This window comes from Schistocerca gregaria, chromosome 2, assembly GCF_023897955.1.
Source record: "Schistocerca gregaria isolate iqSchGreg1 chromosome 2, iqSchGreg1.2, whole genome shotgun sequence".
NCBI lineage: Eukaryota > Metazoa > Arthropoda > Insecta > Orthoptera > Acrididae > Schistocerca > Schistocerca gregaria.
In genome coordinates this window covers 374,565,229-374,590,785 of record NC_064921.1, presented here as the reverse complement: position 1 = coordinate 374,590,785, position 25,557 = coordinate 374,565,229, and the positions used below count along the sequence as shown (strand labels likewise).

Genomic DNA, 25,557 nt, shown 5'->3' with positions numbered 1-25,557 from the left:
CTCTGGCTGCTGAGGCCTTGGCAGCCGGAAGTAGTGGTCATGTGTGCATGAGTTGCATTTGCATGTGTGTGTGTGTGTGTGTGTGTGTGTGTGTGCGCGCGCGCTCGCGCACTTGTGTGTGTTTGTCTGCTATTGGTGAGTAGCAGTCTGTCCTTTCCATAATATTGTCTTGATTATTTCTTTATTATAGGACATTTCATTCTTTAATTATTTAATTTTATATGAATATCTTGTATCCTGTGGTCTGTTTTCTACGGAGGTTTTCCTCTAAGACATGCATTAGTTCCAAATTTGAGGTTGTCATTCCACTAAACAGTATGTGTTTGTTAAATTGGCAGGAGCTTTTATAGTTGCTGAATCCTGTGTTTATCATAAGATGTTCATTGAGTTTCCTTGGCTAATACATACTTTGATATGTTTATGGGATTAGTTTTAATTTGTCATCCTTCAAAATAGGCTATGGACCAGTGACCTGTAGGTGACTTTGTGGCCACTTTCTTCTCACTCCATTCACATGATTGTTTGAATGCCTCTGTGTGTGCCATAATTATTCTAATCTTAGCTTCACAATCCCTACTGAGCGATACATATGGGGTTGAGGTATATCCTGGTGTCATCATTTAAAGTTAGTTTTTGCAACTTTATTAGTAAACTTTCTCAGGATAGTTTATGTCTTATCTTCGAGAGTCTGCCAGTTCAATTTCGTCAGTATCTCCATGACACTCTCCCACAAATGAAACAATCTTGTGACCATTCATGCTGTCCTTCTGTATACATACTCAATGTCACCTGTTAATCCTATTTGGTAAAGATCCCACACACTTGAGCAATATTCTAGAACCAGTTGTACGAGTAATTTGTAAGCAATCTCCTTTGTAGACCGATTGCACCTCCCCAGTATTCTACCAATAAATTGAAGTCTACCAACTGCTTACTCATGCCTAAGTGAAGATGATCATTCCATTTCATATCACTACAAAGCGTTACACCTAGGTACTTGCATGAGTTGGCCGATTCCCGCAGTGACTCACTGATGTCATAGTTATAGGAAGCTATGTTTTTTCATTTTGTGAAGGGCACAGTTTTACATTTTTGAATATTTAAAGTAAGTTGACAATCTTTATACCACTTTGAAATCTTGTCAAGATCTGACTGAATATTTATGTAGATTCTTTATGGATAACTTCATCATCTGCAAAAAGTCTGAGGTTACTAGTAATATTGTCTGCAAGGTCATTAATATATAACATCAACAGCAAGGGTCCCAATACACTTCCCTGTGGCACACCCGAAATTACTTCTACATCTGATAACGACTCTCCATCTAAGATAACATGCTGTGTCCTACCTACCAAAAAGTCCTCAATCCACTCACAAATTTCACTTTTGACAGTAAGCATAAGTGTGGCACTGAACCAAATTCTTTTTGGAAATCAAGAACTGCTGCATCCATCTGCTTGCCTTAACTGAAAGCTTTCAGTATGTCATGTGAGAAAAGTGCAGGTCAGGTTTCATATGATTGTTTTTGGAATCCATGCTGGTTGACATGGAGGAGGCCATTCTGTTCAAAATACCTCATTATGTCTGAACTCAGAATGTGTTACAAGATTTAACAGCTAATCAGTGTCAAGGATATTGGATGGTAATTTTGTGGATCACTTCTACTACCCTTCTTGTAGATGGGCATAACTCGTGCTTTTTCTGAGAACTGGGCATGGTTTTTTGTTTGAAGGGGCTAGTTCAGCCACAAATTCAGTATAGACGAGGGGCAACTCAGCTACATATTCAGCATAAAATCTGGTAGGGTTTCCATTGGGCCATAGAGCTTTGTTTAATATTAACATTTTTAGCTGTTTCTCAAAGCCACTGATTCTAATACTTATTTCACTCATCTTTTCATTGGTACTAGGATTAAATTGGGATGATACTCCTGGGTTTCCTTTATAAAGGAACATTTGAAAATGGAGTTGAGCATTTCTACTTTTTTCCACAAAAAAGCAATGCCCACTGAGTTTCAGCAATAGTGGATTTCAATTTTCTAACCTATCTGCATTATCATACAGGAGATGGAATTTGACACTACAGCTTAGAGTTTTGAGTGGTGTTAATCCTGTCAGCATCTGTGGAGTTAGATAACCTAAACATGCCTCCTGGGCCTTGTCAAATGCTGAGAACCTCAGGAAATTCTTCTGGTTATGACTGGGTATATGTTTGGAGAATATTGATTTTCTCTTCTGGGGCACACTGAGCGCCACCTGTTCCTCTGTAGCAGTTTGTTCTGTGCATGTGTCAGCAACCACCATGTAGTTGTCTGCTGAGACAAAACAGTCATTAAGAGAAAACTTCTGGGGCACATGTCACCTCTCACTTGTAAAAATGGAACAGGGTGGTGCAAACTTAACAAACTGTACTCATGTTTGGGAGCATTGCTATTTATATGCCATGAGACCATTCCAATTTACAATTTCAGTGGGGTGATAGCTCATTTGAAAAGGACATGCCCAAATTCTGTTCCCATCCATTCCTTTTACAAATCTATGCTCTATGTATAATGACCTCATCATCAAACTTAATTTTACTTCCTTCAATTGTATAAGGATTGCTTAGTTTTGCAAGGCTCTACATGAGTTGACCTATATTCCCCTCTCTGCACAAGGGAACTCAGGGGTTCTTATCTCACAAACTAACAACCCTCCTATGGGATGGATATACTGTGTGGTAGCAATAACCCCCAACCAACTGAAAGAGAGTAACCCTATTGGAACAACAACACTGGAGAGAAAATGAACTGCAACAGAATGTGTGCTGATTCTATCATACAGTATTCTCATTATACTGCAAGAAGTTTAAGGAACCTTTGAAAATGTATCACTTTTTTATATTCAAATGCTTTGCAGTGTTTAGCAGAAACCTATAAATCAAATTAAGTGGTATGTAAATGGGACACCTGTTCTAGAAATGTCTATATTTCGGTAAAACACCCAGTTACAAAAAATGAAATTGCTTGATGTATACCAAAGAGTTTCACATTATACTGGCCTTCAGCAAGTGTAGTTTGTCCAAATCCCTAATGGAGATGTATATGTAATAGTTAAAAGATGAATTGAAAGAGGGGGTATTATTGAAATAAAAAAGGGAAACCTGTATTCAACCTGATTTTAACATCACAGTGCTTTTCTAACAAGGCCCCTTTCCTTTTTCAGCTTTTGAACTGACATACTCAGCTGATTATAGTGAGATGTGAGGGTTATTGTGGGGTTCAAACCATGGTGCTACTTGGATTTTTCACTTGTAAAAACCATTTCCAGAACTAAAACACAATAGATGACTGAAAAATCCTAGAATTGGCCAGTGATTAAACACTGGACCCTAGGGTTGATAGCCTGGCACTTAGCCACTGAGCTACCAAGCCACGCTGTTATTGATATAAGGAATACTTGAGCAAATACTGCATGCACCACCAGCAAACATTATTTTTAAAAACAGAGCCCCTAGAAGCCCCTAAGAAGATTACAAAATCCATCAGGTCACTAAAAAGTAGCAATTCTAATGGCTTTGATGATGTTTCTAGCAGAATATTAAAATCGTGTGTTGACTTGATAGGATTACCCATAAGATCTCTCTGTAATCAATTAGTAACTTTGAGGATATTTCCTGACAGACTTAAATTTGCAGTCGTTACACCCACCTACAAAACTGTAGATTAGCAAACCATCTGTAATTACAGACCTATATTGTTCCTTTCAACCTTTTCAAAAATATTTGAGAAAGTGGGCTATGATAGGATACTGACTCATTTAACCCATCAGAACTTACCAATCACCTCTCACTTTGGCATTTGCAAAGGATTCTCTGCACAAAAAGCAGTCCAAAATGTATATAAGAAGTGCTAGCAGAGACAAACAAGAAAGATTATTCTGTTGATATATTCTGTGACCTTGCCAGAACCTTCCATTGTATGAAACAAAAAATTTACTTACTAACTAGAGTGTTATAGCATCAAAGGCATCTCTCTTGCATGGATGGAATCTTACCACCATAAGAGAAAGCAGAGGGTACCATTAACAGACAGTATCTTACAATCAGGCAAGAAAATAATCTTAGAATTGGGGAACATAATGTGTAGGGTGTTACAGGTATTGCTACTAGGCCAAGTGTAATGTTTCTGACAATGTAAACATACTAATCAAGGGTTCAAACTCAACCCAAGCAGACATACTTCAGATGATAACTGAACTGGCTTACAAGTTGTTCACAGCAAACAGTTTAAGTTTTAACCTCACAAAGTTCTATATTTAGCAGTTTCAAACAAGTAATAATGACTTCTTACCACCAGGAGTAGACATGAATTGTCATACACTGAATGAGGCATAGGTCATAAAATTTCATGGGGTCCAGCTGGGTAAAAAGATAAAATAAAGTCACACTTGGATAAATTGATCAAGAAACTCAATCCAGCTTGTTATGTCTTTAGAAACATGCCTAATTGTTTAACCCAAACACAAAAGTTTTGGCTATTTTGTATATTTTCACACCCTGTTGCCTTGTAGAATTATCTTCTGGGGTACTACATCTAAAATAGGGTGTTTGTTTTGCAGAAGTGAGCAGTAAGAATAACGCAGAGGTTGGTGGTGAATGAACTCTATGATAGTTGGTAGGACTGGGCTGCTTGAGGTCAAGAATACCCGCAGTTCACAACACTCAGCACGGTTGCAGCTGTTTGGTGGATAACTATCAGGAGGTTGTCCTTATGTCCAACCATACACACAGCAGTTTTATAGACTTGTTTATTCTGTGCCAAAATACATCAATTTTGAAGTCACAGTTGGTGATTTGGAGTTGAGCATTGGCGCTTATGAGTGCCAGATGTGCTGATTTCAGCAAGCAGCCCCAGTGGCACAGTCAGCCATAGTGTAAGCCAGCTGTAGTGGCAGTGTCCCCAACCCAGGATGAATAGCTGTGCTGCTGTATTGGTGTGCACCTTAGAGCATGGCACACTGAGGTGTGTAGAGTCAAACTGTGGACTCCAGTATGGATGGCAATGCCAGCCTCTTGTGATAATGTCATGACTTACACAGGTGATGGTGGGCTACAGCACTGTTTACCCACATAGGGTGATGAACAGCAGCAGAGTTTGCCAATATGGGTGATTACAGATGAGTGGTTAAATGGTACAGGCATGAAACATTGATTCCCAGATGAGGCAGTCATCTGTGGATAGTAGTTAGCCAGTTGGTGGCCTGCTTGCTGACTGGAAAGCTCCAAGTCAGCAGCACCCAAAGGTAATGCAGACAACAGGTCCACAGCTATTGGTGACAGCAGCAAATTGATGACCCATTTCTGCCTGATGTAATCTTCCCGTGTAGTTGCTTCCTGGTGGTGACTGAAGACTATCTATCTATTTATACTACTGCAGTCCACCGTTGTTTCTGAAAGAGCAGTGCTTGTCTCTACTAATCCATAACAGAACTTGGGAGACAGGCATGGTTGATGGGCAAACGTGGCATCAATACTCCAGTCTTTTCATTACATAAACAGTTTCACTGCCATGGCTGTGCTATAATGGTGTAGTAATTTCTTCTGTACCGGTAGCAATGTAGTAATTACCCTGGGCAGTACTTCTGCAATGTTAGCATAACCATAATATGGCTTCTTTCGCAAGAATACCTATTTGCCCCATTTTGCTGAGGTTTCTTATGTCACCATTGCCATGACATCTCCTGTTAGGTTGGTTACTAGAGTCTGCTAGTATGCCATATGAGACCCCAGAGCAACAGTACTGTGTAAAGTAGATAACCATACATTTTACAGAAGCCTTCTTAAGGATCTTGGAATTCTTTCACACACTTCCCATACATTTACTCCTTAACTTTCTTTACTGCTGATGATAAAAATCAGTTTTGACTGAAATGTGAGGTACACAGTCACAATGCAAGACACAAAAATAATTTTCATGCAGACGTGCCCTTCTTGTCCAGGGTTGACAGTGGAGTTACATATTAAATATTCTGGTGGTAAGATATTCAATAAGCTCCCATTTAACACAGAGCAAGTAACTGGGAATCCCTACCTGTCCAAAAGAAAATTAAAAACATATCTCATTAGCCACAGTTTCTACAAATTATGTGAATATTTTAGAGGTAAGGAGTGGTTGGCTTCTACTGTGGATGGTGGCGGTAGGTTGTCAGAAGTCGGGAAGCCTGTAGTTTGCCACATTGGGTGGGGTAATGGTGGAGGGTGAGTGGTTGCCTGGTGCTCGTCAAACATATTGTCACGAAAACATCATTTTTCAAACATCCATTTCTTGCTCAACGAACTACAAGTCTTGACAATGCCCAGAGAGCCCGAAACCCCCAGGAAGTAGGCTGTATTTGGCCAGTGAAGAGGTGTGGCCATCAGCAGGCAGCCTCACAGCTTGGAGCATCACATAACCCATGAAACAACATCTCTGCAAGAACACTGACCCCAAAGTCATTGGCAACCCACAAAGCAGACAAGAGGCAGCCTGGCTGTGCAGGATGGGGCATTTCAAGGTGTGCAGAATCATGCCTTGGGCCTAGCATGGATGGGATGACTCACACCAGCATTATCTGCCCACATGAGTAGAAGCAAGCAGCAAGAGTGTGCGGGCACAGGCAGTAGCAGCTGAGCCACTGTACAGGATGAAACTGTAGGCCTCCACGGTAGGAAGCCAGCAATGCCTGGAGCCCACAGGTGGCTGGAGGGTACTAAATTAACAACCTTAGACTCAGCACAAAAAGCAGGGTTGCAGCTAGCAGCAGTGGAGTCCAGAAGTGGTGACTTGTTGATCCGCATAGACTCTTTGACTGTCATAGATCCCCCCTCAGAGCTGGTGGCTGGTAGATTACAAAGACTGTCTCTGGAAATAAGTTCTTATCATGTAGGCCACAACACAGCCACATGTCAGGTGTAAAGAAATCAGGTCACCCACACTACAGTTGTCTGTCTTCCTGCTGCACCTATTTTATTCTGCCTCTGATCTCTCTGCTTGGTCATAGCATGTGGTAACTGCCTCGATGGTGTGATGACAGTACTTGTTCTATTAGTGGATAGTCCCTTACATAACGTTGACTGGCCAGCCCAAAGTGACCTGCTTCCATTGTGTCTTACATTAGCCGTGGGTGGTGTCTCACTTTTACTTAGCTGTGCCATGTGTGTTAACTGTAGCACAACAATATTTACATTCAAGCACTGAAAGGTTGCAGTAACTGCATGGAAAGTAACAATATGTGTTATAAAGCTATATGATAAGTAATAATTCGGTGTAAATAGTATTTATGAATAAAATATTTTATTTGAAAAATAGCATTATAATCAAGTAAATATATATATTACTAAATGCCTAACCCAGTTCATGGCTCATGGTTCTTTTCGCAGAGTCTCAGTTGCTTGTTGCCTTTGTAACACTTTCCAAGGACAACAAAATTTGATATTCAATATTTCATATGATTATTGACCATATTTAAAATGCTGTCATAATCTACTCATTAATAGATTTCATTTTATGTTAAGGATTTTACACAGTAAGGAAAGTTATAGTTAGAAATTGTGCATATTTTTTGAGGCAGCATAACTGACAATGCACAAATACCGTTTCTATGTTCATCAAGTATTTGAGGATGAGAGCACTTAGGAACTTGCAAGAAACTTTACACATAATGTCCTATCTTTTCAAAACTTTTCTTATTGATTCCCCCACAAAATTATTAAAAGAAAAAGTTTATGGTTGCTATATGTTCACTGTCCATGCAGGAAAATTATCACATCAGTCATGACATTTTAATTCATTCCTCCTGCATTACTAACTCCATTCACAGCACTTTTGAAGCCTTAGCCATTTATACCATTGAATGTAGTTGTCAAATTACTTCATTTTATTATACATAGTTCAGGAGGTATGATGTCATGAGTGCTGTGATTTGTGAAAAATTAGCTTCTGCTTAAAACAGAGTACCAATTGCATGGCCTACACTCATCCAGTGTTGACAATGAGGCCACATAGCAGCTTCCAACAAACTTTAAACATAATTTCAAACCTTTTTTAAACTTCCTATCTCTCAAATGTTTAATGTCAGATATTTAACAAATTAGTTAATTTGTAAATTAATCACAAGTCTGAAGCTTTTTTATCCATGGGAGTTCAATTCCCTAAAATATCTTAGGTTTATTGGTTAAACTAATAATAGCAAATAAACAACAGCTCTATAGTACAGCTCAGGGGCAATGGCTTTTTTCATAGTGGTACCTTTTTCACTGATTTACTTGATTAAATCTAGTTAGCATAATTGTGAATAGCATTGGGCACTATAAGATAGTATACAAATTACTAATGTCTTTGTTTCATGTTAATGTATACTTTGACTCATTCCACATTCCTGGGTGTTCTCCTTCTTTATGGGATATATGAGACACGACGACTGGATGACAACTTGCCACATTACAGTATGTTGTAAAATGTAATTCTGTTAAAAAAAATCATTTGTTGTGAACTGACAAATTCAGATAAATGATTTTTTCATCATGTGATATTGAATAAAGTTATTTTACCATTATTATTATTATTGTGAACATCATGGAAAATTAGGCGAAAGATTTTATAGGACAATTACTGTTTCTCAAAATTTGCATGTGATGGTTAACTTTAACCAGTTGAGGCACTTTAGTCTTTTCTGTGTTCCACTTATGTCATTTCTCAACATTCTGACTGCTTCCACTTGACTTTATCAGCTCACTGATGACATGAAAACACACATGCATTCAAATCCAAAACTTTGCATTGTCAATACTACAATGCCCAATGAATGAGTGTCTGCCGAAGAAACTGGTTCCTTCTGGCATGGCAAATTATGCTTTAGAAATTGAAGTACCTAAGCGGTAACAAAAGCTTCTCATTAAAAACCCAACCATCATAGGCTCACCAACAAAAGAGGCAGTACCGGTAATGTGTGTGCTCAGCTAGGCAGTCTGAACGCTGCATGGCCAGCTGGTTGTATTTGACATTGGACATTGGAGATTGCTCTCAAGAATGATGCAACCATGACGTAATCACCAGCACTGTGCAAAGGCTACCAGTTTTGACTGTGTTGTGTAGAAGCAGTAGCCATTCAGTTGTATAGTTTAAAGAAGAAATAATTATTGGAGCAATTTAAAGATCACCATCAGGAGATACTGAAGTCTTTCTTAAGAATTTGGAAGAAATGCTCAACATTTTCTCGAATGAGAACTCTACCATAATTATTTGTGGTGGCTTTAATATCAATCTATTGGTCCAGAGTTCAGTAAAAAACAAGTTTTTAGACTTACTAAAAGGCTTCAACATCTTCCGCCACATATCAGCTCCCACTAGAACAACAGATTCCAGTGAAAGCCTAATAGATAACAAACAAACACAAATGATGCTTACAATATATTTGCTTCCACTTTTATGACATACTTTGAAATGTGTTTCCCAAAAAAGCTTTTGAGTTATAGATCATCTGGATCCAAAGGGACCTGGATTACCCCCGGAATTAAAAAGCCAAGTGAAACCACGAAATTACTAAGTTTAAAGTTAAAAACATGTCATGATCAGAAGTTTGTTGAGTATGTGAGGACATACAAAAAGACTTACTGCAAAGTAATAGCAAAAGCAAAATTATTAAGTAATGATAGATTAATAAGGCAGGCTAGTAACAAGTCCAGAATAATGTGGAAAATGGTAAAAAAAGAAACTAGGGGTCAAACTAAAGAACAGGAAATCAATCTTAAAAATAATGAAAATATCCCAATAGAAAAAGATGTCATGGCAAACTATGTAAACAATTATTTTGTAAGTATTCCCATTCTGGGAATGCGAATTGACTAAGATTTAAACTGGAATGAACACAGTGTATATCTTACTCAGAAACTTAAATCAGCATGTTTTGCCTCAAGAATAATATCCAAGGAATGTAGCAAAGAATGTATTAGAGTGGTGTACTTTAGTTATTTCCAATCAGTTGCAAGCTATGGCATAAGTTTTTGGGGAAAAACCAGGTCAAGCCTAATGACATTTTTATTATGCGAAAAAGAGCTATTCGTATCATGACACACAGCGCACCACAAACTCACTGTGCCTGGAAAGGATCAGTAAAATAATTGCGATCTCCAAACCAACTCAAGCTACCATGATCACAATACAAGGCATTGTAAAGACTTCCACATTCCCTATGTAGCAAAAACTAGAAGTCAGAAGCATGTTAGCCACTTAGGAATAAAGCTTTTAAATGCACTCCCATCTCAAATTAAAGAATTGAAAGGTAAAAATAATTTCAAGTGTGAAGTAAAAAAATAGTTGATGGAAAAATGCTACTTCAGTGTAAATGAATACCTGTCTCAGACTGTGGATTGAAACCTGTACTTATTTTTAAAAAATTCAAACTAATTTAATTATGTTTTCAACTTCGTAATTGTGGTACTTATGAAAAATATGTTCAAGATCTGTAATACATTTTGTGTATAAGGCGTAGTTCATGATCTATAGTTGTTTATCATGAACACATACTTTAGTTTTTGTGTAGTAAGTTCTTGTACACTACTTATGTACTGTGTGTATGTAACTTTTTTTGCTGTTTGTATATGTTTGTCCATTCATTATGTGTATGCGTTGTTATGTGTTACGTGTAATCAAATGACAAATCCTGTATCACATGTGTGATCTATTGGATGCTAAATAAATAAATAGATCTCATCAAGAAACAACAGTATTCATTATGGTGTAATAGTACTGGCTCTTATCCCAGACAGTTTAGACTACATTGTTTACATAGACAGTTCAAGTAATATCATGCACATTCGAGCACATGCAATTGTAATTTCCTGCATATTAAACTTTTAACACGTGTTTACTGACACTAGATGTTCATTCATTTTCCATTTGCATGTAATAATGACAGACTGATAAAAGTGAACTTGTTACAGGTTCTCAAGAAGAAGAATGACACTAGAAAGTTTTATAAAGATGCTTTAGAACAAGATAGGCAAGTGAAAGAGAAACTGCGAAAAGATGAAGAGGATGAAGAAAGGCTAATGGAAATATGTGCAGCTGTAAGGCAAAAGATGGCAAGACTGGGAAGAGACAGTATAAAAGTGGTTAAGTATTTTTATATCTGGTATAGCACTAGTTGACGACAGAAAAACATGAAGTTTAGTGTTGCATATAGTTTGCATTTTATCCTCCTTGGTAAATAGGAAGCCTCTCTCTCTCTCTCTCTCTCTCTCTCTCTCTCTCTCTCACACACACACACACACACACACACACACACACAGTGTGGTACAACGATCAGCTACTTATGTATGTGGCTGTTGTTTACTGCTCAGCAGTTCATCTATATTAGATGATTAAATATTTTCTTTATTCATTGTCTCCATACCACCCAGACCTCAGGATTTTCTATGGTCATATTAAATTGACCATTAGACACTGATAGAATAGATTTACTACTACTACAACTTTTTTTTTAATCAGCAACTTAAGTATGAGAGGTATCCATGTTCAAATGATGCAGTGGTTGTGTCATGTTCATCATTTTCAAGTGGGAATCCCAATATTTCATGACCATTGGTACTTTGGTAGTATATTTTTATCTACCTGATATTAACATATTCAGATTTATAAAGGCATATCTTTTCTTGACTCTTCTTTGTATATTTTTGCTGTCCTGTTTTGTCTTCATTTCTTGACAAGGTTTGATATATTGCTATTTTATTAGATGTCCAATATTCTTATCTATTTATGTCATCCTTTTTTATCACTTAATAATACTACAATATATACTTTTTGTCAGTCAGTTTTCACACATTAATATTCACAGTATGTTATTTGATTATCAGCAAGAGAGAAAACTTTTCAGAAGTTGAGTAAATCAAAGAATATATATAGACAAAACCTCTAGCACAACATTTTTTATGCTACACTAATTATTGTTATTCATGCTACTCTGGTTGTAGAATTTTAAGAATTTTTGGCATCATTCTGTAACTTTAGTGACTGTAAGTCATACAAAATTTACAATTTATTTTCATTCTGGCTATAACAGTAACTCTCCTCTCTGGGAGTTCCTAGGAGGAATTAATGCTTGATATTATCCCTAGTTGCTTAAGAATGCTAGAGAGAAAGACATTTACAAGAAACAACAAGAATGTTGTGTCTGAATGTGACTGTTCTCCTTGACAGTGCATGTTCACTCAGTTTTTAATGCTGTAACAACGGTAGTCTTGTTATCCCACATTTGGACCTCTCTGGGAGGTCCTAAGAGGAATTAAATATGAGACATGCAAAATAGTACACTCAGAACTCTTCAGTGACTATGAAATTAAAGAAATCTATATTACATACAAAGTGAATCAAAATTTGAGAGCTCAGATACCACATTGTGGTTTCTTGCATATTAAAAATGCCTGTGCCAAAATTTTGTCCTGTGCATGTTTTGGGTAGAGAATGGATATCAAAGATAGGCAATTTGGAAATATTAAATAAAGACACTTGCCATACATGTAATTACAGTTAATGCTATGAATAGAGTTTTGTGTTAATATACTCAGGTTGAGAGTTTGACTTGGGTCTGGTTGTAATTTTTTTTATTGCCTTATGTTAGACTGTGTGATATGATATCTGGCTTCTTAGTCATTATACAGAAATTACAACAGATGATCTTATACAAACACATGTGATTATTTAATGTTGTTGTTGTTGTGGTCTTCAGTCCAGAGACTGGTTTGATGCAGCTCTCCATGCTACTCTATCCTGTGCAAGCGTCTTCATTTCCCAGTACTTACTGCAACCTACATCCTGAATTTACTTAGTGTATTCATCTCTTGGTCTCCCTCTACAATTTTTGCCCTTCACACTGCCCTCCAATAATAAATTTGTAATCCCTTCATGCCTCAGAACATGTCCTACCAACTGGTCCCTTCTTCTTGTCAAGTTGTGCCACAAACACCTCTTCTCCCCAAACTATTCAATGTGATCTACCCATCTAATCTTCAGCATTCTTCTGTAGCACCACATTTCGAAAGCTTCTATTCTCTTCTTGTCAAAACTATTTATTGTCCACGTTTCACTTCCATACATGGCTACACTCCATACAAATACTTTCTGAAACGACTTCCTGACACTTAAATCTATACTTGATGTTAACAAATTTCTCTTCTTCAGAAATGCTTTCCTTGCATTGCCAGTCTACATTTTATATCCTCTCTACTTCGACCATTAACAGTTATTTTGCTCCCCAAATAGCAAAACTCCTTTACTATTTTAAGTGTCTCATTTCCTAATCTAATTCCCTCAGCATCACCCAACTTAATTCAACTACATTCCATTATCCTCGTTTTGCTTTTGTTGATATTCATCTTATATCCTCCTTTCAAGACACTGTCCATTCCATTCAACTGCTCTTCCAAGTCCTTTGCTGTCTCTGATAGAATTACAATGTCATCGGCGAACCTAAAAGTTTTTATTTCTTCTCCATGGGTTTTAATTCCTCTGAATTTTTCTTTTGTTTCCTTTACTGCTTGCTCAATATACAGGTTGAATAACATCGGGGAGAGGCTACAGCTCTGTCTCACTCCCTTCCCAATCGCTGCTTCCCTTTCATGTCCCTCGACTCTTATAACTGCCATCTGGTTTCTGTACAAATTGTAAATAGCCTTTAGCTCCCTGTATTTTACCCCTGCCACCTTTACAATTTGAAAGAGAGTATTCCAGTCAATTGTCAAAAGCTTTCTGTCTGAGGGTATTTCGCCTCTCTCATACATCTCGCTTACCAGATGGTAGAGTTTTGTCAGGACTGGCTCTCCCAAGGCTGTTAGTAGTTCCAATGGAATGTTGTCTATCCCCGGGCCCTTTTTTCAACTCAGATCTTTCAGTGATCTGTCAAACTCTTCACGCAATATCGTGTCTCCCATTTCATCTTCATCTACATCCTTTTCCATTTCCATGATGTTGTCCTCAAGTACATTGCCCTTGTATAGACCCTCTGTATATTCCTTCCCCCTTTCTGCTTTCCCTTCTTTGCATAGAACTGGGTTTCCATCTCAGCTCTTGATAGTCACACAAGTGGCTCTCTTTTCTCCAAAGATCTCTTTAATTTTCCTGTAGGCAGTATCTATCTTACCCCTAGTGAGATAAGCCTCTACATCCTTACATTTGTCCTTTAGCCATCCCTGCTTAGCCATTTTGCACTTCCTGTCGATATAATTTTTGAGACGTTTGTATTCCTTTTTGCCTGCTTCATTTACTGCATTTTTATATTTTCTCCTTTCATCAATTAAATTCAATATTTCTTCGGTTACCCAAGGATTTCTACTAGCCCTTGTATTTTTACCTACTTGATCCTCTGCTGCCTTCACTACTTCATCCCTCAGAGCTATCCATTCTTCTTCTACTGTACTTCTTTCCCCCATTCCTGTCAATTGTTCCCTTATGCTCACCCTGAAGCACTGTACAACCTCTCGTTCTTTCAGTTTATCCAAGTCCCATCTCCTTAAATTCCCACATTTTTGCTGTTTCTTCAGTTTTAATCTACAGTTCATAACCAATAGATTGTGGTCAGAGTCCACATCTGCCCCTGGAAATGTCTCACAATTTAAAACCTGGTTCCTAAATCTTATAATCTATCTGACACCTTCTAGTACGAGGGCTAGTACATTACGTTTTGGAATTAAAAATAAATAAAGTATTGGAAATTTTTTTGTTATATACAGATGAAAGCCACAGTTAAATACTACTTTTCTACATAGTTGCCATTTAAATTAAGGCACTTATTGTAGTGATGGACGAGCTTGGAAATTATTTCGTCGTAAAATTAGGCCGCCTGCGCCTTCAACCATTTGGTTACCTCTTCTTAAAGCTGTGCATCATCACCAAAAGGTGCATAGCCAACCACTTCTTCATTGCTGGGAATAAATGGAAGTCACTCGGTGCCAGGTCGGGACTGTATGGCGGATGAGAACTTCACGAGTGGCATTTACTGTGTGGGCCCGGGCGTTGTCATGAATCAGCAAGATCTTTGAGCCCAACTTTCCCCTGCGCTTGTTTTGTATTGCTCTTCTGAGGTTGTGCCTTATCTTTCCAGTCTCCCGCCACCTCCCAAATCCCCACTGTCTGGTTACAGAGGAGCTTTTCCCTCATAACTCAGTACCACCCAGGACTGGAGCAACTGAATTACATTCTCTGCCAGGGTTTCAACAACCTCTCGTCAGGCCCTGAAATGAGAAATGCCCTGCCTACTGTTCTTCCCACTCCTCCCACAGTAGTAGTCTGCCGTCCACCAAACCTACATAATATACTCATTCATCTCTACACAGCCCCTGCTCCCAACCCCTTACCTCATGACTCATACCCCTGTAATGGACCTAAATGCAAAACCTGTCCTGTACATCCTTCCACCAGCACCTACTCCAGTCCAGTCACAAACGTCACTTGTCCCATCAAAGGCAGGGCTTCCTGTGAAACCAGTCATGTGATCTACAAGCTAAGCTGCAACCACTGTGCTGCATTCTATGTGGGCATGACAGTCAACAAGGCGTCTGTCCACATGAGTGGCCACTGACAAACTGTGGACAAGAAACAAGAAGACCACCATGTTGCTGAGCACACTGCCAAACATGACATCCTTCATTTCAATGACTGCTTCACAGCCTGTGCCATGAGGGTTCTTCCCACCAACACCAGCATTTCTGAATTGCGCCAGTGGAAACTTTCCCTGAAATATATCCTATGTTCCCACAACCTTCCCGGCCTCAACCTTCGGTACTCATTGTCCTCACCAATCCAGCCTCCCTATTCCCATTCCAGCAATATGCAGCCCTCATTCCACCATTGCACCCAGTGTTTTCACGACTCTCCTTTTCTGCTACCCTTCATACCCTCCCAACCTTTCCCCTCTGTCTAACCTCCTGACTGCATATAGCTGCCTTACCCTCTCATCTCCTCATCCCTGCGGGGTACTCAGCAGCACTGCACTGCCCGCCACCCCATCCTCCGCACCCCAACACAGTCACCACTCCCATCACGCATAGGTGCTGCTGCTCACAGTGTGGCTACAGTTGCCTGAGACTGCAGTCATGTGTGTGTGTGTGTGTGTGTGTGTGTGTGTGTGTGTGTGTGTGTGTGTGTGTGTCAGTCATCTGTTTTTGACGAAGACCCTACAGGCTGAAAGCTTTTTTTGTGACAGTCTTTTTGTTGTGCCTATCTGTGACTCAGCATCTTCGCTATATGGTGAGTGGCAACTTTCCCATAATATTGTATGCAGCATGTAGTGCTTATAAATTGAGATATTTTTATATGTGGCACCTTAATATATACACACATCAGTGTGTATGTTGTTTTTTCTCTGCAATGAACAGCTTTCCCACAAACAGGAGAAATAAGTATTAATGGTTTGCACTTGCCATATGTACTTGGAGGCACTAACCAATCTAAAAACATATGACTTGTAATAGCTATAATTATTAGTCTGCAAATAATGTAGATACTGATGGAATGTTTTTTGTGGGGTTTATAACTTCCTAGCTCCAATAGAAGTGGAGATACAGACAACACATTTTTTATTTTATTTTTTTATTGGCTGCCCTGCACAACAACCGTTTTGTGTGGAAATAGTGTCAGCCTATATTATAGGGCTGCTTTGCATGGGGCAGGAAATGGTTTACTGACCCATGAAGTGAAGGCTGCTTGTCAACAAGCGTGTCATGTTGGAGTAGTATCAGCCTGCATTGTTGACTTGCTTTGCATGGAAGCCCATACATCAAAGGCAAAGATGGAGAGGATGGTCAGAGAGAGGTGGCAAAAGGAAATGATCAGAGAGGGAGGGGAGGGAGGGATGGTCAGAGAGAGGGGGAGGAGGAGATGGTCAGAGTGATGAGAGAGCTGGAGATGGACAGGAAGAGGTGGAAGGATTAGTTCGGCAGAGAGAAGGAGAGGAGGAGAAGGACAGAGTGCAAGAGGGGGGCAGAGAGGGGAGTAGGTGTGTTGTGTAGGTAATATCAGCATGCCTTGCAGATGCTACATGCGCAGATGAGCATAGAGAAAGTGGGGAACAGAGGGTTAGTGGGAGAGGGGGAGAATGAGATGGGCAGAGAAAGGGGGAGGAGGAGGAGGAGGAGGAGACAGAGGAGAGGACAGGCAGAGAAAGAGTTAGGAGGAAATGGACAGAGAGAGTGTGGAGGAGGATGAAATGAAGTACATACGGTTGGAGGAGATGGTCAGAGAGAGTGGTGAGGAGCAGATGGATAGAGAGAGAAGAAGGAGGAGATGAGCAATATACTGGGTGATCAAAAAGTCAGTATAAATTTGAAAACTGAATAAATCATGGAATAATGTAGATATAGAGGTACAAATTGACACACATGCTTGGAATGACATGGGGTTTTATTACAACAGAAAAAAAAAAAATACAAAAGTTCAAAAAATGTCCGACAGATGGCGATTCATCTGATCAGAATAGCAATAATTAGCATAACAAAGCAAGACAAAGCAAAGATGATGTTCTTTACAGGAAATACTCAATATGTCCACCATCATTCCTCAACAATAGCTGTAGTCAAGGAATATTGTCGTGGACAGCACTGTAAAGCATGTCTGGAGTTATGGTGAGCCATTGGCATTGGATGTTGTCTTTCAGCATTCCTAGAGATGTTGGTTGATCACGATACACTTGCGACTTCAGGTAAACCCAAAGCCAAGCATGACGAAAGTGGCAGCTTAGCACACGATCATCACCATACGACGCACACAAGAGATCTTTCACGTGGCTAGCATTACCCTTTTTCTTTTCTTTTATTTTTTTTTTAAAATAAAACCCCATGTCATTCCAAGCATGTGTGTCAATTTTTACCTCCCTATCTACATTATTCCATGGTTTATTAAGTTTTCAAATTTATACTGACTTTTTGATCACCTGGTATATTCTATTGTCATATGAATGTGAATCTGCAGGTAAAAAGCTTTTGTGATATGTGTGTTTGTGTGTGTGTAAAATGTATCATTTATGTTTACAAGGTGTTACAGAAAGGTACGGCCAAACTTTCAGGAAACATTCCTCACACATAAAGAAAGAAAAGATGTTATGTGGACATGTGTCTGGAAACGATTAATTTCCATGTTAGGGCTCATGTTAGTTTCATCAGTATGTACTGTACTTCCTCGATTCACCACCAGTTGGCCCAATTGAAGGAAGGCAATGTTGACTTCGGTGCTTGTGTTGACATGCGACTCATTGCTCTACAGTACTAGCATCAAGCACATCAGTACATAGCATCAACAGGTTAGTGTTCATCATGAACGTGGTTTTGCAGTCAGTGCAATGTTTACAAATGTGGAATTGGCAAATGCCCATTTGATGTATGGATTAGCACAGGACAATAGCTGTGGTGCGATGCGTTTGTATCGAGACAGATTTCCAGAACGAAGGGGTCCCGACAGGAAGACGTTCGAAGCAATTGATCGGTGTCCACTACACGCAGCAAGCAGCTACACGGGTAGCAGGGGCTGTGTGGCATGGACTGGGCGGTTTTTTAGGTTAGATGGCCTCGGGCAGGTACAGAAAGGGCAACAGCTTCAAAGGGTGCGGGGAAAGTCAGGACATACGGGGAACAAGCAGCAATCTGTATTGTAATTGTAAACTGTCGAAGCTGCATTGGTAAAGTACCGGAACTTCAAGCGCTGATAGAAAGCACTGAAGCTGAAATCGTTATAGGTACAGAAAGCTGGCTGAAGCCAGAGATAAATTCAGCCAAAATTTTTACAAAGGCACAGACGGTGTTTAGAAAGGATAGATTGCATGCAACCGGTGGTGGCGTGTTTGTCGCTGTTAGTAGTAGATTATGCTGTAGTGAAGTAGAAGTGGATAGTTCCTGTGAAATATTATGGGTGGAGGTTACACTCAACAACCAAGCTAGGTTAATAATTGGCTCCTTTTACCGACCTCCCGACTCAGCAGCATTAGTGGCAGAACAGCTGCGAGAAAATTTGGAATACATTTCACATAAATTTTCTCAGCATATTGTAGTCCTAGGTGGAGATTTCAATTTACCAGATATAGACTGGGATACTCAGATGTTTAGGACGGGTGGTAGGGACAGAGCATCGAGTGATTTTATACTGAATGTACTATCCAAAAATTACCTTGAGCAATTAAACAGAGAACCGATTCGTGGAGATAACATCTTGGACCTACTCATAACAAACAGACCCGAACTTTTCGACTCTGTAAGTGCAGAACAGGGAATCAGTGATCATAAGGCCGTTGCAGTATCCCTGAACATGGAAGTTAATAGGAATATAAAAAAAGGGAGGAAGGTTTATCTGTTTAGCAAGAGTAATAGAAGGCAGATTTCAGACTACCTAACAGATCAAAACGAAAATTTCTGTTCCGACACTGACAATGTTGAATGTTTATGGAAAAAGTTTAAGGCAATTGTAAAATGCGTTTTAGACAGGTACGTGCCGAGTAAAACTGTGAGGGACGGGAAAAACCCACCGTGGTTCAACAACAAAGTTAGGAAATACTGTGGAAGCAAAGAGAGCTTCACTCCAAGTTCAAACATAGCCAAAACCTCTCAGACAAACAGAACCTAAACAATGTCAAAGTTTGCGTAAGGAAGGCTATGCGTGAAGCGTTCAGTGAATTCGAAAGTAAAATTCTATGCACCGACTTGACAGAAAATCCTACTAAGTTCTGGTCTTACGTTAAATCAGTAAGTGGCTCGAAACAGCATATCCAGACACTCCGGGATGATGATGGCTTTGAAACAGAGGATGACACGCATAAAGCTGAAATACTAAACACCTTTTTCCAAAGCTGTTTCACAGAGGAAGACCACACTGCAGTTCCTTCTCTAAATCCTAGCACAAATGAAAAAATGGCTGACATCGAAATAAGTGTCCAAGGAATAGAAAAGCCACTGAAATCACTCAACAGAGGAAAGTCCACTGGACCTGACAGAATACCAATTCGATTCTACACAGAGTACGCGAAAGAACTTGCCCCCCTTCTAACAGCCGTGTACCGCAAGTCTCTAGAGGAACGGAAGGTTCCAAATGATTGGAAAAGAGCACAGGTAGTCCCAGTCTTCAGAAAGGGTCGTCGAGCAGATGCGCAAAACTATAGGCCTATATCTCTGACGTCGATCTGTTGTAGAATCTTAGAACATGTTTTTTGCTCGAGTATCATGTCGTTTTTGGAAACCCAGAATCTACTCTGTAGGAATCAACAGGGATTCCGGAAACAGCGATCGTGTGAGACCCAACTCGCTTTATTTGTTCATGAGACCCAGAAATTATTAGATACAGGCTCCCAGGTAGATGCTATTTTCCTAGACTTCCAGAAGGCGTTCGATACAGTTCTGCACTGTCGCCTGATAAACAAAGTAAGAGCCTACGGAATATCAGACCAGCTGTGTGGCTGGATTGAAGAGTTTTTAGCAAACAGAACACAGCATGTTGTTATCAATGGAGAGACGTCTACAATGATGCTGTAGTATACGGAGAAGTTGCAGCATTAGAAAATTGGAGCAAAATGAAGGAAGATCTGCAGCGGATAGGCACTTGGTGTAGGGAGTGGCAACTGACCCTTAACATAGACAAATGTAATGTTTTGCGAATACATAGAAAGAAGTATCCTTTATTGTATGATTATATGATAGCGGAACAAACACTGGTAGCAGTTACTTCTGTAAAATATCTGGGAGTATGCGTGCGGAACGATTTGAAATGGAATGATCATATAAAATTAATTGTTGGTAAGGTGGGTACCTGGTTGAGTTTCATTAGGGAGAGTCCTTAGAAAATGTAGTCCATCAACAAAGGAGGTGGCTTACAAAACACTCGTTCGACCTATACTTGAGTATTGCTCATCAGTGTGGGATCCGTGTCAGGTCGGGTTGACGGAGGAGATAGAGAGGATCCAAAGAAGAGCGGCGCGTTTCGTCACAGGGTTATTTGGTAACCGTGATAGCGTTACTGAGATTGAGATGTTTAGCAAACTCAAGTGGCAGACTCTGCAAGAGAGGCGCTCTGCATCGCGGTGTAGCTTGCTCGCCAGTTTTCGAGAGGGTGTGTTTCTGGATGAGGTATCGAATATACTGCTTCCCCCTACTTATACCTCCCGTGGAGATCACGAATGTAAAATTAGAGAGATTTGAGCGCGCATGGAGGCTTTCAGACAGTCTTTCTTCCCGTGAACCATACGCGACTGGAACAGAAAAGGGAGGTAATGACAGTGGCACGTAAAGTGCCCTCCGCCACACACCGTTGGGTGGCTTGCGGAGTATGAATGTAGATGTAGATGTAGATGTCTTAGGGAGCACGGAACATTCCAGCCTATGACTCTCAACTGGGGAAGACCTAGAGCGACGAGGACACCTGCAATTGACGAGGCAATTGTTTGTGCAGTTGATGATAACCCTAATGTCAGCATCAGAGAAGTTGCTGCTGTACAAGGTAACATTGACCGCGTCACTGTATGGAGGGTGCTATGGGAGAACCAGTTGTTTCCGTACCATGTACAGCATGTGCAGGCACTATCAGCAGCTGATTGGCCTCCATGGGTTCACTTCTGTGAATGGTTCATCCAACAATGTGTCAATCCTCATTTCAGTTCATATGTTCTCTTTACAGATGAGGCTTCATTCCAACGTGATCAAATTGTAAATTTTCACAACCAACATGTGTGGGCTGACAGGAATTGGCATGCAATTGTGCAGTCATGTCATCAACACAGATTTTCTGTGAACATTTGGGCAGGCATTGTTGGTGATGTCTTGATTGGGCCCCATCTTCTTCCACCTACGCTCAATGGAGCACATTATCATGATTTCATACGGGATACTCTAACTGTGCTGCTAGAACATGTGCCTTTACAAGTACGACACAATGTGTGGTTCATGCACGATGGAGCTCCTGCACAATTCAGTTGAAGTGTTGGTACGCTTCTCAACAACAGATTTGGTGACCGATGGATTGGTAGAGGTTGACCAATTCCATGGCCTCCACGCTCTCCTGACCTCAACCCTCTTGACTTTAATTTATGGGGGCATTTGAAACTTCTTGCCTATGCAACCCCGGTACCAAATGCAGAGACTCTTCATGCTCGTATTGTGGACGGCTGTGATACAACACGCCATTCTCCAGGGCTGCATCAGCACATCAGGGATTCCATGCGACGGAGGGTGGATGCATGTATCCTCGCTAACGGAGGACATTTTGAACATTTCCTGTAGCAAAGTGTTTGAAGTCACGCTGGTTCGTTCTGTTGCTGTGTGTTTCCATTCCATGATTAATATGATTTGAAGAGAAGTAATAAAATGAGCTCTAACATGGAAAGTAAGCACTTCCGGACACATGTTCACATATCATATTTTCTTTTTTCGTTTGTTAGGAATGTTTCCTGAAAGTTTGGCCGTACCTTTTTGTAACACCCTGTATATATATATATATATATATCTGTCTGGAATTTCCTGCAAAATCCCTGGATCAATTTCAATGAAACACAAACAGAAAAGTCCATGAGTATGAGAACTATGAGGTTTATAATCTTCTAGGCCCAATGGGAGTGGAAATATGGGCAAACACTTTTTTGTGGTATTAGCTTGTGATTTTTACTTGCTTTGCAGTGCATCATGCATGTCAGGGAAAACAACTTTTGAAGTGCCTGAAATGTAGGCAGCCCTGCAAAAAATGCATGGTGCGGCAGTAGTGTTTTGAAGATGCTGCACATGCGAATCTGTGTGGCTGAGAGAAGTTTGAGATGATAGAGAAAGGGACAGATGGAGAGAAAGGGCCAGAGGTGATGGATAGGGAGAGAGGAAGACAGGAGAAGATGAACTGAGAGAGGAGGGTAAGGACAGAAGAATATGGATAGGGAGAAGGGAAAGAGGGGTGGAATGGAGGGGGTGCAGGAGATGAATATGGAGAGTAGCGAACAAGGAGGTGGATATGGTGAGGGAGTAGGAGCAAATTGATAGGGAGAGGATGGCAGGATGAGATGAACAGAGACTAAGGGGGGAGGAGGAAATGGATGGTGAAATTGGGTGGAGGAGGAGGTAGGTAGAGAGGAGGAAGAGAAGATGTACAAAGGCAGGAATATATGGTCAGAGAGAGTGGGAGGAGGATTTGGTCAGAGAGAGGGGGAGGAAGGGATGGCCATAGAGAGGGTGGAGGAGAAGGAGTTGCTGGAGGCATATGGAAGTTATAGAGCAGTACTGGGCAGATGGAAGGCAAAGAGTGGGGAGGGGGGATATCAACAGAGGGGATGAGAGTAAGATATGTATGGAAGGAAGGAGGAGGAATTTATGCTCAGTGAGAGAAGATGTAGAAAATGAAGGAAGAGAGGGGAAGGGGGAGGGAGGAGATTGTGAGATATAGGTGGGAGGATGAGGTAAACAGGTACAGAGGAGTAAGAGGTAAAACACACTTGTGGGGGGATGGGGGGGGGGGGGGGGAGACAAGACACATGCAAGATAAGTCTTGAACATGTCCTTGAGTGAAGCCATGGGCAAATGGCTAGTAATATATAAAAAGGGGCAGGTCACTCACATCCGAAGATGACAGTGACCAGATGCAGAGAGCACGGGGGTAGAGAATTATGAAGTGGGAGGTGTCAGAGACAGTAGGTCAGGACATAGTACATTGGTACACACTGAGCCAGCTTCAGTCCAGAGATGATAAGAACAAAGAGAAGGAAAGATACGTTAAGTGGAGGACAGTATTCAGACAGTGTGTGGTACAGATCAAGGAAACATTGTCTGAAACTATTCACCTCTCTCCCTGATAATGTATCTTTACTTCTCTCTGTTTTTATCATCTCTGGACTTAAGCTGGCTCAGTGTTGACCAGTGATGTCTATACTATCTGGATGTAGACTTCTGATGTTAGAGCATGGAACTTCAGCATGCCTGCAGGTACTTGTCATCTGCATTGTCCACTGTATTGTAGTTAGGCCAAAAGCTTCCACTGGCCTGTATGTGATAGGGAATTCTTTATGTTTTTGAGGCTTTGTACTTTATACCAGTATATCATGTGAAAGGTTAATATGGGAACAGATTTGACAAGTATTTTCACTTTACATTCAAGTAACATTTTGTGGCAGTCATGTTCCTATTGGACAAGACATGAAATACCAGCATCTTAGGATTCAAGATCGATATAGTATGTAGATCACTGATTCTGACCCGTGCACTATCTCTGACCTTCTTTCTCTGGCACCTCCCTTCATCTTTGTCTATTCCTATCTTTGCTACCTGTGGGTCACTGTTATCCTGGGGTATGAATGACTTGCTCTTCCTTTTTAAGCATCCCCAGTGTATTCCTTTCTGTGCCCTTGTGAGGGAACTATTATTTTCAAAAGCTAGGTAATGTCTCACTTTTCCTTTTATATGTGTCTACTGGGTGTACTACATATTTTGCCTCATGAAAGCAAGTACCAGCCATCAATTCTATCATAAATATATAGACAAAAACATACACACATATGCTCTGACAGCTACGTTGTACTGACCAAAAACATTGTACCATCATGGAGAGGGATCTTATCTTATCAAGAGAAAATTATGGGTGTGGGGGGTAATAGAATCATTTGGGAGGCATTAGGACAGGGATGGGAAATGGTTGTTGTTCAGGGTCAGTGGAGGATTGCAGAATCAAAATATGTGTTCTAACGACAATTCCCACATATGTGATTCAGAGAAGCTGCTACAGGCAGTGGGTTTGAGCATGTTCTGTCAGTAGCTAATTCAACTAAAGTGCACTTATGGTTCCCATAGCTCTTGTTTAGCATGCTGCTGTTGGCAGTTCATTGTTGTTGGTTGTAGCCAATCAGGTGGTAATATATTTTAGCCAATGAGAACTGCTCACTCTAGTTATGCGTTTCTCGAACATACCACAATTTGTGAGGTTGTGGTCAGTTTGGGATCTAATAGCAGAATTTAATCTGCTCATAATGAAATGAACAGCAATGTAATCTATAAGGTTGATAGTCATAAGTACTTAGCTGTTTTTTGTAATGTATTGTGATTTTCGAGGTAATGGTTAGAGTGCAGTTTAAACTGCTGTGAGTGAAACAAAATGCCATCTCACTTCTTTTGCAAAATATAGGAAATTACGAATCAGCAATGTGATTGGCTACCCAAATCGAATCAGATTAATGATTCATTGTCTTCTCTTTCTGTCATTCAGCAATGTGCAACAGAAAGGCCACAGTACACCATAAGTACACTTTTACCTCTAGTCGTGTCACTGTGTGCTCAACTTTTCTCTTTAGCAAAGATCATTATTCATGTTGACAACTAGTTGGTAGCCACACCCACATAAAAGGCTCTGGAGAATTTACAGTAGAGTTGTTGTATGGCATGACTGCTTTCAAAATGGTGCTACCTCTGGTGGGATATGATATTCTTGTAATGGGACTGGTATAGGATGTGCTGGGTGGGTGCATAGGACAGATGTTGCATCTGGTGCTTCTACAGGTTTACAACGACTCGTGTTGAGTTGGGACATACCCCTATGCACAATCACTCTAT

General features: G+C 40.2%; 1 protein-coding gene across 1 annotated transcript in view; it reads left to right on the top strand.

Annotated features, from left to right (window-relative positions):
* LOC126320020 (protein CFAP210) overlaps positions 1-25,557 on the top strand; it is a 151,635-nt gene that overhangs the window by 57,195 nt on the left and 68,883 nt on the right. Inside the window, exon 5 of the mRNA XM_049993746.1 lies at positions 10,960-11,130. Within this exon, the coding sequence (XP_049849703.1) occupies positions 10,960-11,130 (171 nt within the window). The remainder of the gene's footprint in view (positions 1-10,959; positions 11,131-25,557) is intronic.